The sequence below is a fragment of the Ascidia mentula genome, chromosome 4 (assembly GCF_947561715.1).
Source record: "Ascidia mentula chromosome 4, kaAscMent1.1, whole genome shotgun sequence".
Lineage (NCBI taxonomy): Eukaryota > Metazoa > Chordata > Ascidiacea > Phlebobranchia > Ascidiidae > Ascidia > Ascidia mentula.
This window is the reverse complement of record NC_138569.1, coordinates 198,429-212,204: the sequence shown is the minus strand read 5'-3', so window position 1 is coordinate 212,204 and position 13,776 is coordinate 198,429. Positions and strand designations below refer to the sequence as shown.

General features: G+C 41.9%; 1 protein-coding gene and 1 non-coding gene across 2 annotated transcripts in view; one reads left to right on the top strand and one right to left on the bottom strand.

Annotated features, from left to right (window-relative positions):
* LOC145897488 (voltage-dependent L-type calcium channel subunit alpha-1D-like) overlaps window positions 1-13,776 on the top strand; it is a 32,141-nt gene that overhangs the window by 6,678 nt on the left and 11,687 nt on the right. Inside the window, exons 2-12 of the mRNA XM_082985798.1 lie at window positions 5,476-5,989; window positions 7,703-7,808; window positions 8,324-8,463; window positions 8,535-8,644; window positions 9,201-9,356; window positions 10,621-10,832; window positions 10,922-11,025; window positions 11,198-11,358; window positions 12,694-12,772; window positions 13,176-13,202; window positions 13,441-13,601. Coding sequence (XP_082841924.1) covers window positions 5,476-5,989; window positions 7,703-7,808; window positions 8,324-8,463; window positions 8,535-8,644; window positions 9,201-9,356; window positions 10,621-10,832; window positions 10,922-11,025; window positions 11,198-11,358; window positions 12,694-12,772; window positions 13,176-13,202; window positions 13,441-13,601 — 1,770 coding nt within the window. The remainder of the gene's footprint in view (window positions 1-5,475; window positions 5,990-7,702; window positions 7,809-8,323; window positions 8,464-8,534; window positions 8,645-9,200; window positions 9,357-10,620; window positions 10,833-10,921; window positions 11,026-11,197; window positions 11,359-12,693; window positions 12,773-13,175; window positions 13,203-13,440; window positions 13,602-13,776) is intronic.
* Trnat-agu (transfer RNA threonine (anticodon AGU)) lies at window positions 4,929-5,001 on the bottom strand. Its single transcript has one exon. It is a non-coding gene; the product is annotated as a tRNA-Thr (tRNA).

Below are 13,776 nucleotides of genomic sequence, written 5' to 3'. Positions count from 1 at the left end.
AGCAGCGGTTTTTACCAAAATTACCAGTTTTTATTCTTGCATAAAGAACATTGCAACCAAGCACCAACATTTAACACGGTTGGAAGTTATACAGTGGAAAGTTGTCGGGGAAACTTTGTCTATAATGTTGCGTTGTAGCTGCTGGAACCATAAAAACTTACCTGCTTAAAACTCCAGGTGAACAGGGCTCTGTTGTTTCATCACACACAGATTTCCTTGGGATTTTAATCAAATCTGCTTGGTTCTATTGTTTGTGACTGAAGAGCTTGAACACCCATCGTAGCAGGAGCAAATGCTGCAAATGCCACAGCTTGCAATTAAACGCGTCGCTCGTTCTCATTTAATATTCATGTTGGGTTGGTCCAGGTCACAACCCTGCTAAAATAAATGATTTTTCCCTTCATTGAGAACAGCTACAGTTCCAGCAACAGGAAATTCGGGGTTACATTAAACTTATCAACAAATATTCAAAACACAGTTGTGCTCATCACCAGTGCTTGGAACTGACTGAGTTGGGACAAAGGGCCCACAAAAACGAGCAGGGGAATTCAAAGACAAACAACAGGAAAAATGTTTTTCCATTCCGTGGATTCAACAAAGTTTTTCGTAAGTTGTCGAAATATCAACGGGAGTGAAGGAGTTTCCAAATTTGATGATCTTTAGTTCGTTTGTTATATTTGAAACGCCGTGTTGGAAAACACAACCACAGCCACCGTAGGCAATCAAAGACATTGTGTTGTTGTTGAGATTGAATGTTTTCTGTCGGGTTTCGATCAATCACTGGAGAGGAATCCCCGACACCTTCCATCGATTCCAACACAACCCGTTCAAATCCTCACCCTCCCGCTCAGCGGTCTTTCGTCAAACGGAAAATACATTTCAACGTCACAATGGCTGCACCGATACGTCACACTATCTACCTTGTGTGAAAAGATATATCTTTTAAATCGGGGGTCACTCGAGGTTTAGTTGAAAGCAACAGATGGCTATGAATTGTTATTTTATCCGCTGGAAGGTTTGGTTCATGAAATCTCCCTACTTTGCCATGAGAATGTTGAGAAGTAGCGGAGGTTATTCACCGCAGGACGTAGGGTTTATTTTACATTATTCTCTCCATCTTATGGTCGTTTGTTCACATGCAGAGACAGAAAATTTGGCAACCGACAAATATAATTAGGTTCCCGCTGTTATGAAACTGTCCTCCCATCGAAGCGACACCTCAAGTGCCCGATGACGTGCGACACGGTCCAGTTACCGCCACGCTTGAGCGGCGACGTAGAAGCACACTTGTGCCTCGAGAAAACGGGTCGGAAATGTAATTTTGTCGCGCAGAGAGACAGGTTATCTCCAGCAAGCTGCTTGACTGCCGCTTATTGATACCGAGATAAGGTTTTGTGGGTGAGGTTGTGAGGGGTTTTTACGAGGAAATATAACCTGTTGTCAAAATAAAGATAGTTCGTTTAATATTTGTTGCAAGGTTCGGCCGTAATAATAATGCCGCCAGCTACTGAGTGGTTTGTAAGCCTAATGTTTGCCGGATCACGGTTATAAACAACTTAACTGTGGGGCAAGTCGTGTTTGTGAGGTTGTAAGTCTGTTGTCAACTGCAGATGCCACGTTTAAGTTTAAACAAATGTTGAAGTTGATCAGGATGGAGCGGAAAGACTCCAATATCTGGTGAGTTTTCCTGGTTTCAACTGATTTTGCTTCGTCAGCTGTGGTCATTTGCTTGTTTACAAAGGCATGTGCGTAACTTGAGAATTAATAACTGGGAGGGTAGAGATGATTATACACTGGAATAAATGGACTCTTTTTGCTTTGCTGTTCTTGTATGTCATTTCTCGGACAAAAACAGTGTATTATACAAAAAACGGCAGTGGAATGACAGCACTGCGGTGCCGAGAATGAGCGGGCGGGGAGTTGGTCTCACACAGCTTCCAAGCTATTGTGTTGGGTTGGATGAGATTGTTGTGATAGAAATGACCGCGCGACTTCACTCCCTTTCATTCCAAGCGCCCAATTATTTGATGGTTTCAATGTAGATGATAACTCATAAGTGTGAGAGATTACAGCTGTTGTCGAAAGTAAATATTTCAACCTTGCGAGGAAATATTGTTGAAACGACATTGGTTGTAATCCACGATGCTGCGTGCGTTGATCATCAGATTAAATAAAGGTTTGATGAATTTGATTTCACATATAATTGTGATGCAAGGCAGGTATTTTGTTTTGCTGAAAACACAGCAAATGTGATTCACTTTGAACCAACCCTACTGCATTCCAATCAAGTTTCAGCAAAACGATTTTGAAACAAGAGAATCTAAATGTAATGAATTCCGTATCGTGGCTTCTCATTCTGTCGAACATATGAGTTATTCTAGTTGTCAGATATCTCGTTTTGTGTTCTTATCGCAGTAAACCGGTTGCTTGGATTTAATTCAACTTTTATTTCTCACGTTTAACATCCGGGTTACTTTGCTCGGTCACACACCCATTGAAAACTGTATTTAATATAATATAATGAATGGAGTTTGTGAGAGGCTGCATTTGAAGTGTGACGTTGTTTGTACGTCACCAACCTAGTGGAAGAATAAATTCACCATAAAACTTGTGTCCATCCCCCAGCTCCTTGCGATGGGAAAATTGCTTTTAGAAGTTGGTCGGTTTCATGTGATTACGATTTTTATGTTAAAGATCGTTTTAAGTTGAACCACGGGTGCCTTGGAAAGTTTTCATGCAACTTCTACCCCCCCCCCTCCCCTTTCAAACGCAAGTGTTTGTTGCACGCGTCGTTTGTTCAACATTCGAAATTCGATCGCGGGGTTCGCCACCTGCGTTCGTTACGTCACAGTGTTACGACATGGTTCACGAAGAGTTGCCGAGGACACAATATTTAGAGGTCGAATGTTGTATGTTTGAGTTGACTGGTGATGAGGTGTCTTCCAATACGTCCTAATCTCTGGTGGTTCGTAAACTCCACGACATTTTCTGATGATTCCGCTTAAAATATGGTTCCCTGGACTTGGTAATGGTAGCGGTTACGGTCGACTTGTTCCACGTTTGGCAGAAATTTCACTGCAATGAAAATAAACTGGTGGAATAAATCCCATTGATCATTGCCCAGGACCCTGTGCGCTGTTTTAAGGGCGGGACGGTAATGTTAGTGACGTAATAAAGCTTCTTCTGTGAGTTCACATTGACTCGTTACGGTTCAGTTACCTCCCAACCCATGTTGAAGTGAAGGCATTTGATCTACATGGAAACCGTCTGAATCCCAAGCAGTGATAAGTATCCAACAATTGTGCGGTTGATTATTGTCAAACCTGACGCTACAGGTTTTGAGGCAACTCTAAATTTAAGCAATTTACTTTTCGGGTGTTCGGAAGATTTGTTACTTCAACGTACTCAGCAGAGGCACAGAAGTTGCTGTCAACGATGCATGACGTCAGTAGGCAAACCTGCGTCACTGGTTGGGTTGGTGGCTGTGTCTTGTGTTGGTAACGTTTGATTTGTTGGTGATTTCGGTGCAGGAGGCAGAACCCGACTTTCAAAGCTAAATTGGGAAATTGGAAACCATTCTTCCATGGTTTGGGGTTGTTGGCTAAAAACAACAACATATTAACACAATTATGTGGCACTGACATCCAGTTGTCTGTTCTTGTTGGGGTTTGTTCTTGTTGGGGTTAACATTCTTTGCTTAATATCAACATAATATTAGGGTTTAAACTGGAAACAGTATTCTTGACTAGCCCGAAACCACCCATGGAACTCTTCACGGTTACATGGCTTGGGAGGAACCACGTGATCTTTTAACGTTTTTAATAAACTTTCTGTGTCGTCATAACGGCGCCGTTGGGGTTCAAAGTTCACCACGTGTTGTACACGTGACATAGGGGAAGGTTGTTTGTAATCGGATGAAAACCTAATTAAAGGATCGCTTTATGAATTATGAAGGGTGGCCATCTGCCTTATGTCGGTTTACACGATTTACAATAAAACGGTGATGAATTTGAATTGCGCGTTGGTTTAAATATATTTAAGAGGGGGGTGCAGTTGATGAAGATGTTTCGCCTTACTTAACAGCGGGGTCCGCGCGGCTTTTGTTATGTCACAATATAAAGATGGGGTCATGTGTGGTGTGTATAATCACCTTAATTTACTTCAATGGAGTTTTGGATAATTCGGGGAATTATTTGGGTAAAACTTGCCACTGAACACGTGACACCTCGTCACGTGACCGGTGCCTGTAGTTGGGTGGAATTGGGTTATGGTTTAGAAAATTTTTCTTATTAAAACTGCACGACATTGAAGAACCCCTGTCGTAACAGATATGGACCATGTAGCTGTGAATATTGGATAAGTATTAGGCCTGTGTGAAACACAACAAAATCAAATAAATGATTCCAGTAATTACATTTGTTCACAAAACAAGGTTTTGGTGACCTTGCTAATCTGATTTGTTAATTTATGGTTAATTACATTTCATGTATTCTGCAACACATGTTCAGTCCACAGCTCACTTCTCAGAATCAACTGCCCCAGGCGTAATACCGAGACGTAACCTTTGAAGTGTAGAGTGGGCTCGGAATTCAAACAATCCGTTACAGAGTTTGCAACCATAACATTACATTCGTTAAAAGTGTCTCGGGGTGCGGGCAACATTTGACCTCAAACTGACCTTCGAACCTCGAAGTTTCGTGGTTTAAGTTTTTTATCGCAACATTTCAGCAAAATCAGCAGCAAAAGTTTTTTGCAATATGATATCATGTTTGTTTTGGAAGTTGGTCGGTGATTCACTAAAAATCAGCACCTTATGGTGGTGGTGGTTATTCGGGTTTTTCAAGGGAAGACAGTTATGTTTGTTAAATATTTTCCCCTGTTTAGCTGGATCAACCACCCGAAAAGTAGGAGCGTGATTTAAGAAATCAAGCCCCCTGTGAGGTTTGAACTCACGATCCTGGGCTAACTAGGCCAACGCTCTACCAACTGAGCTACAAGAGCTCAGTGGTTGCACTGGAAAAGTGCATGGCCGATCCAACTAGGCTGCAATCAATTCCTGGGCTGCGAAGCCTGTAGACCTAATGATCTTGATACGCTAGCTGTGATCTTCCAATCATGCCGTTGCATGATATATTACTGCGTTGTTGATCGCTAGTGTTAGTTAAGAATTTCGCTAAGGTACGCGACCGAAACACTGCCAAAGTGTTCAGTTTTATTTGGTCAAGGGCTGGTTTAATGTCCCTTTGTGGGTAAACTCGTGATCGTTACATTGGGGTTTCCAAACCATGCACTATGCCACGTTGTGTAACGATATACAAAAAAAGTAGAAATAATTTGTGTCGTGAGTTCGTTGAAGTCCAGATAGGGTTTGAGCATGGTTGCATTCCATCGCATCCTGGTGAGCGACCAAGTGTTGCCAACACTCCCCATGGGATATGACGTCATCTGTTCTAACCTTCGTCTCGTTTCTCGCAGGGTTGAAGAATGATCAGTGCTTGGTTGGGGAAAGCGACGAGACCGCACAGCGGAGACAAGCAAGCTCGAGGAGCCACCAGACGAGGCGAGAGGAAGGATTCCAACCCAGCCCTGCTGTCATTTACGAGGAAAGCTCTGAGGATTTTGAAGGCAATCAACAGGATCAAGCTTCCGGTCGTCAACCTCTACTACCTCAACCGAGAACTGGGGGCGGCCCCCTTACCGTTACTAGCCACCCAACTTCGGGACACGGGGAGGGCCCATTAGCGGCCGGTGGAACCGGGAACCCCGCATCGGGAGGCCCAGGGGCCACAACAGGCCCACCAGGGACAGGACCCAATAACGTCGATTGGTCGAAGGTTGTCCTGGCAGCAAGGCAACAATACAAAATAATGCACGGAACGAGTCGAAAGCGGAAACCTGCTCAGGATTTGGGGAGAGCAGAGACTTCCCTGCTGTGTCTTTCACTGAAAAATCCCTTCCGGCGAGCTTGCATCAAGATTGTCGAATGGAGGTAAGAACTTCTTCAAGTTTTACAATGTTAGGCTTAACTGGTAGCAATTTGTGCGCCGAAATCCCACAGCTTAAAATTCACTGGCACCAATCAGTCAAGTTTAACAACTTTCTTGTATCTGCCGTTTATTGTGGCGGGATTTGAAATGATTTCTGAGTAAAGGTTATTGATTTGCCCCGACCCACACATGGAATTCATCCATGCATATTTCAAAGCAAAGAGAATCTTTCAACATCGTCCAAATGTTTCCGCTTAGCATTAAAAATTAAAATGACACGAGGAGAAAGAGAGTCGATTATTTGTGTTATCGGTTTCCACATGAAACCGTCATCTCCACAGGGTTTGAATCTGACACCTGATGTAAATATTTGTCAGTTTAACCCCAGACCAATGTCCACCCAAGGTTCGAAGAAACAAAAGCGATTCTAGGGTAAAGTAGAAACGCACAACAGTGGCGTGTGTGGATGTGGGACGACACCTAAGCAACAGCTGCCTCCACACAACCACACAGTATGCGAACCTCCTCCACTCCACGCTTTACTTCAATCCCCGCTGGGAATAAATGCCCACAATTCCTCTTGCAGGCAGTGACGTGCAACGGAGGGCAATTGTTACATCACAATGTAAGCTGCATTGATGGTTCCTCTTAAACGAATATAAAAGTCCAACCTCTTCCTGCCATACCTTGACATTTGATTGTGTAATATCAAATCAATGTCATTTTTTGCACTTTATATAATTATACAATGTTAATTTTTAGCAAACAAGGGTAGAGATTTTCACCACGGCTGAAAAGTAAAAGTTTTTCAATTTCATCCAAAATCAGTAGGAACTTGGTCACGTGACAATATGCCAGGAGATTGTTACGTCATCAAACACGTTGATTCACTTTGAACCCCTGGTACCCTGTAATACACATGGGAATAACAAATTAAGCTTTGATTCTTGAATCCCTCTTAAATAGCCTAGCCTGCCCGGGTGGCGCTTAACTTACCCTGCAGTGGGCTTGCCCTTGATATTGGGGAAAACCCCTTTGTCGGAAACCGCAACTTGGGTCAGGGTTTGGAGCCAAAATGTTTTTTTACCGTGGATTCGATCGCGATATTTTCTCTGACTTTCCAGGTTGTCTTCTGTTGTTTTATTTTGTGACATATTTCTAAATATTCGTTTTCATTTGGTTCTTATCATATCAAAGGGACATAAACACTTTAACTGCCACATGCCACAGTATACTAACAGGTGAGTTGTTTAGCTGCCACATGTCACAGTTTTATCACATTCTATCTTGCACTGCCACCTCCACAGATGACGGTAATAACAGCTGTGTGTGTGGGATGATTCATATCTCATTGCTGTTCCACGGTCGTATTCTGACCACATCTTGAAATGAAAAATACTTTTCAAAAAAAAATACCCACATATTTGGTTAATGTGGTTGTAATTTGTGATTATTTTAAAACAAATTTCACTACATTGCCACTTTTTTAGTTTTTTTGAAATATTTCAATTATATTTGCAGCTGAAAAACTATCGAAATGAAAACCTTCTTAAACAGAATAAACTGTTGAGGATGAAGTTACGAACTTGGCTCAAATTACAAAACTTCTTAGCGTCGGCGGTCGTGAAGCCGCCCTCCAGGGCATTTTGCCGATTAAATACCGACCACTTCGTAACTTTTCCACTTCAAGTTTAACTTGGTTTTGTTTATTTCAGACCGTTCGATGTTTTAATTCTTCTCACCATATTTGCGAACTGCGTGGCGCTCGCGATCTACGTCCCCTTCCCTGGTGAGGATTCGAATGCCACAAATGAGATATTGGTAAGTCTGCCATGCCTTAAACCCTCGACCTTTTCTTGATATCGGCTATTGCGACTTATTGGATAGGAATTCGTATGCAGGCGTACAAGCATGCTAGCAAGTATATGATGACGTCACGGTACGCGATTCGTTATGAAAGATTTATTGGCATGTTTATTTGATACAAGTTGTCGGTTGAATCATTACCATCGTCAACACAAGATTAAGCGGGGATTCGTATTTTCTCTAAACCTTGGGTTGTCTCATTGACGTGCGAATCTCCTCAGCCAACATTTAGATGTGAATTGCCGGGAGGCGTTTAAACCCGCGTGCTCTGCTTACTGACTCCAGAACAACAGGTTTCAACACTGATGTTGCCTCACACACAAAACCTTTAAGTTAAGATTACCAAACCGCTTTATTTGCAATTAACTTTCTCACTTGAGGGAATGCCCACTGGGATTTCTAATATGTAGAATGTGTGACTTCGGTGGCGTCGAGACTGTGACGTCAACAAACAAGTTTTATTCGTGCAGGAAAAAGTGGAATACGTTTTCCTCGCTATTTTCACTGTGGAATCGATCATGAAGATCATCGCGTTCGGATTCGTGTTTCACGAGAATGCTTACCTCCGAAATGGTTGGAACCTTCTCGATTTCATCATCGTTGTTGTGGGGTAAATGTGAAAAAATCTGTAATATCGGATAGATTGGTTGAATTTGTTGAAACGTCCTCACCTTTCTACAGGTTGTTCAGTATCGTGTTTGAGATGGCAGACGTGGGAAGCACGGATAAAGTTCGGGCTCTCCGAGCCTTCAGGGTTCTGCGGCCTCTCAGACTTGTGTCGGGAGTTCCAAGTAAATTTACATAAACTTTCCAGCAAATTTAAACGTTGGCGATCTGGTTTGTTCTGGTTGGATGAAAAAATTCAAACCATTTACCAAGAAAAACAAACAAATACTCAAATACAACACACCGGCTTGTACGGGATTTGAACCCGGAACCCTCGCATTATCATTTGTGCTCATAAAAGCCCTCAGGAAACAGCAATTGAATGAACAACTTAAGCTTTGTCCGAAAGGGTCCACCTCTGACCTCGTAAACTTATATAAACTGTATGTCGTCATCGCCCTGTAGTGAACCCTGTGACGTCAGTAGGAGGTCATGGGTCATGCGGTCGAGGAGTGTTTGATGTGGTCTGAAATAGAGCTGATTCTTGCATTAGTTGCCATTCCTTATTTGCATGTTGCAAGTTGAAGAGTTAAGGAACTTTACACAACTGATTATCAGTGGGACTTTTGCGCCAGCCTCGTCTGTAAAACACATTTTTTTAATCAATTTAAATTCTGCTCTATTCTAAATCAAGCTCTGCATGTGTCCCCACTTCGTATCTTTAACACACTTCTGTTGCAGGTCTGCAAGTTGTTCTCAACGCGATTATTCGAGCAATGCTTCCATTGTTGCACATCGCGCTCCTTGTTATGTTCGTCATCATCATATATGCAGTGATCGGACTCGAACTTTTCAAGGGAATCCTTCACAAAACCTGTTATGTCAACGACACGTCAGGTATGACGTCATCCTAATACCTTGATATGAGTAAAAACACACATAAGCAAACGCCGATCCGCTGATTCTCGTCGAATGTTGGAACAAATTTGTGTTGCTTAAGAGACAGACAGCTATGACGTGACTTTCTTGTCAGCTAAATAACCGGCAATACTTTCACTTTGTGGTGTTTATACAGCCACCATTAATCATTGTAGTTTTAAGGCGTCTTTTATGCTTTACGGTTGCAGCATTAGAATGTAAAATAGGTTAGAAAGGTAAACTCTTATACACTTTGTATGCGCATGGTCCATTGGAAACCCTGTCATGTTTTTAACAATGTCTGGTCCGCCAGCACATATGAGGTCATGGACCATCTACTGTGAGTCACATGCGTAAAGTGTGTTCAAGAGAGCGTGTCGGTCGCGTAATCGGTGAAGCGTGCAAACTGGATCACGTGGCGGAAAATTTGTGGTTTGAGAAATTCTACGTATATATTGCTGACGTCATGAGAGCGGGTCCGGCATTCTTGTAATCCCTTCAATCGTGAAATTAAATTCTCTTATCCTGTCCCTTCTATCGGATATTAGTGGGGAATATGTGGTCGAGTCAAGTTTAGTTGCGGTTTACACAAAACCTTGAAATGTGGCAAGAGTTAATATTCACCCAGTGCAACTTGGTCAGTTGGAAGTTCAAGTTTGTTCGCTGGTTGAATTTCCCAAACCACTAGAACTGCGAGAAGTCTCCATTTTAACTTTGAAATACAGAAACAAATTGACTGGAAAATAAGTTTCGGTTTTGACTCCCCTTCTGTAGAGGGATAGCTCAAGTTACAGATGGAAATCACCGGGAATTCTTATCCTGGAAACACCAATTACCACCTAACTAACAATAATCTATATCCATCACGTTGGCGTTTGTACCTTGAACCAAGAAACCACAGTGTCATATTAGTGGAACAATTTAAAATGAGGGATCGTTCAAATCCTTTAAGAAATCAAATTAACTTGAAAGCGGGGTTTTGTAACATGGTTTCCTCATAATCAGTTGTAAAACAAGCATCACAAAGTCGAACATCTGTTCTCCGCCTACAAGTTTGGTCGTGAATTACCCGCATAACCCCCCCACCGAACACGTTACCGCCGATATTTTCACAATCCTGCCCCAATATTTCGCCTCTGTTAGAGAAAACTTGAGGTGACGTCAGAGCTTGGTGTATGGGAATGTCCCCCCCTGATATCAACGCGGTTGGACCTCAATTTAATCCCTCATATGTTTTTAAAAGGATCAACACCGGTTGAAGTAATGGCTCCTGGGGATCCGGCACCTTGCGTGCTTCCGGGTCACATTGGACGCCAATGTCCAGAGGAGACATTCTGTAGAGAAGGATGGGAGGGACCCTCGTACGGAATCATTAACTTTGACACTTTCTACTTTTCTGTGATTACGGTTTTCCAATGCATAACCATGGAAGGGTGGACAGATGTTTTATATTACGTGAGTTTGTGTTCCGTGATCGCCTTGTGAGCTAAATCACGAAATCTTTTGATCACGAAAAATTATCAAATAAAATATTACCTTCGTAGACGAACGACGCGATGGGAAGTTTTCTGCCATGGATTTATTTCGTTTCCCTCATTATCGTTGGATCTTTCTTCGTCATGAACTTGATTCTTGGTGTCTTAAGCGGGTAAGTCCCTTTATTCGGATGCTTTGTTCTTCTGGATCTTGTTCTTCTGCATCTTGTTCTTCTGGATCTTGTAAACAAACTGGATTTAGGAATTTAAACCCTCCCACTTTTTTGTGTGAGATTTTTCCACATCGAATTTTTAAAAACACTTAAATTTTTTCAACTTCTGCAGAGAATTTTCGAAAGAACGCGAAAAAGCGAACGCGCGAGGTGAATTTCAAAAACTTCGTGAGAAGCAACAGATTGATGAGGATGTTAGAGGCTACATGGAATGGATCACTCAAGCTGAGGATGTTGATCCTGTTGATGAGGACATGGAAGGGGATGACAGGAGTAAGTGTGATATCTTCACCTGTCCTTGTTTCAATGGCCGGGAAATTTCCTTATACGACTCCTCTATAGAATCCGTAGTCGTTTGTTTAACAAGGTTTTCCCTTGTATATTTCACCCATGCCTGTTATAAGGAGTCTGGAGTGTTTGTTGTCATAAAACTATTGGGGAATTCCGACAAAACAAACTTTCATGCTTCCTCCATAACACCTACCATGTGCCCCCATACTAAACCTGTTTGTAAATTATTCGACAAACCAACTTCAGACCTTCCCTCGCACCCTCAACTACACCAAGCAAGCATTGTAAGGTTTTAATTGATTATAATCTAATTACAAGTTTCACCGGTGAAGCACCTCTGCTGCAGAGTTGGCGCTCTGCCAATGACGTTATTCAGTCCCTATTTACGTCACCGTGTCATACTGTGAGTGGGGGCGCCCTGGTGAACTGGGGATCTTCTGTTTCCTCACATTTTGGATTCTGATCAATTTTAAGTCAGTTTTAGCCTCAGTCCAAGTTAAAGAAGTAGAATTCGTCTTTGTATTGTGACGTCACAGTGTGTTAATATGATAGCCACCACGTGACGACAAGCTGTCAACACCTGGAAGGTTTTAAACCAAACTATTGTAAGTTCATCTCCATTCCCATACCCGACTTGAAAGTTTATCTCGATTTACGTTAAATTAATATTTTATTTACATTTCGAAATGCATCCTCAAATAACCCGCAGAGTTTGAAGTCCCCCAACTTTGGTTACATCGCTAATATTTTCGTTTTTAAATTGTTTGAATCAACGCATTGAGCTTGTATGTTAACTGAGTTTAACAATCATTCCACACAAATAATATTGAACATCTACGTGTGTTTGGCTGAGGTCGCATTATTTCAACATCACTCTACTGACCAAACGAAGCGAACAGATTTGCTTTGGGTAAATCCGATACTGAGTCGGTTCCGCTGTTTGAGACTGAATAGAGGCGGTTGGATTAAATGTATGGGAAAGTTTGGGTCGGGTCAATCAGTCTTGGTGTTGTTGCATCTCGAAGTGTCTCAATATCCCTTGATGGTGTTAAGTGGGTTTACTGCTGCCAACACTAACAGTTGAGTTTGGATACAAGCCCTTAATTTTGCCGAAAATTGTTTTCCATATTAACGGGATTTCCAAAGTAAACCCCAACGTATTATCCTTAGTTCCAACACAAATCCATCAGCGTTTTTACCAAGAACATCCAGTTGGTTGGATTATGACAACCAAAGTCGGGAAACATCCACTCAATTGTTTAAGTTTGATGACGTATTTGGAGGTTGATGACGTAATAATTTTTCTGATATTTTCAGGAACATCCGAAGCTCATGAAGATAACATGAGTGACGACACAGCGCCTCAAGCGGATGAAACCTGGTTCCAACGTCAGAGGTGGGAAAATATTTTTAATTCTTTTGTGTGTGAATGGATTGAGATGTTTTTTTATCAATGCTGGTTTGAATTTTGTACAAATAAATATTTCTTATTTGTACTTTGGCGAGAATCGGTTTGAAAATCAACATTTTAGACAAAGAATGTTTTGAAAGTAAATACCACCGTTTTGGCAAAAAATACCCAATTCCCGCCCATCGCTCTGATTGGTTGATTCAAACCGTGATAGTTAATCAAATTTTGCATTTTTTTCACGTTTGAACTAAAAACACAAAATCGCTTCACGGTTGAACGATTTTACGCTTGAGTTGTTTTTATTTCTTTTCATCTCACATCGTCACATTCCATCCGGGTTATTTCATACGTCATTTTCGATGTCGTAACGGTGCATGACGTCACGCAGAAAGAAGTTAAGCAAGACGAGTTACAGGTGAGGTAGTGTTGGAATGTTTTGGCAAACGTGTGTTAATGAGTGGATGGAACGTTGTTCAGAACGAATCTCACTGCATTTGTCAAAATCGCAAACCGCGCGATACATTTTGTCCCAAACGAATATTTTGTGGCTCTTTTTTCTGTTTCGAACTGTTTTATTTAAAATAGTTTTTGCGGTAAATCGCTTCCTCGCATTCCCTTCACAACAGAGGTAAAACGTTCCTTGTTTTCCAAAGTCGTCGGTGGAAAAGATGGAACAGAAAAACGCGGCGGAAATTCCGACTTGTTGTGAAATCCCAGACATTCTATTGGTTGGTGATTGTTCTCGTATTCCTCAACACGTTGTCATTAGCAACGGAACACTATCTGCAAGGCGATTGGCTGACGCGAGTTCAAGGTAAGTGCTGCAAACAATGGAGTTTTGAGTCAAGTTTCTTCGTTGAAGCCGTTTCATTTACACATGGGCGAGATGGGGGGGAGGAAGGTGATATCCCCTCCCACCTGTAGGTCGGTAACCATGGTGATGGCTCGGATTGATAAATTCCAACAGAGTTATCCTCATCCATTCCAAC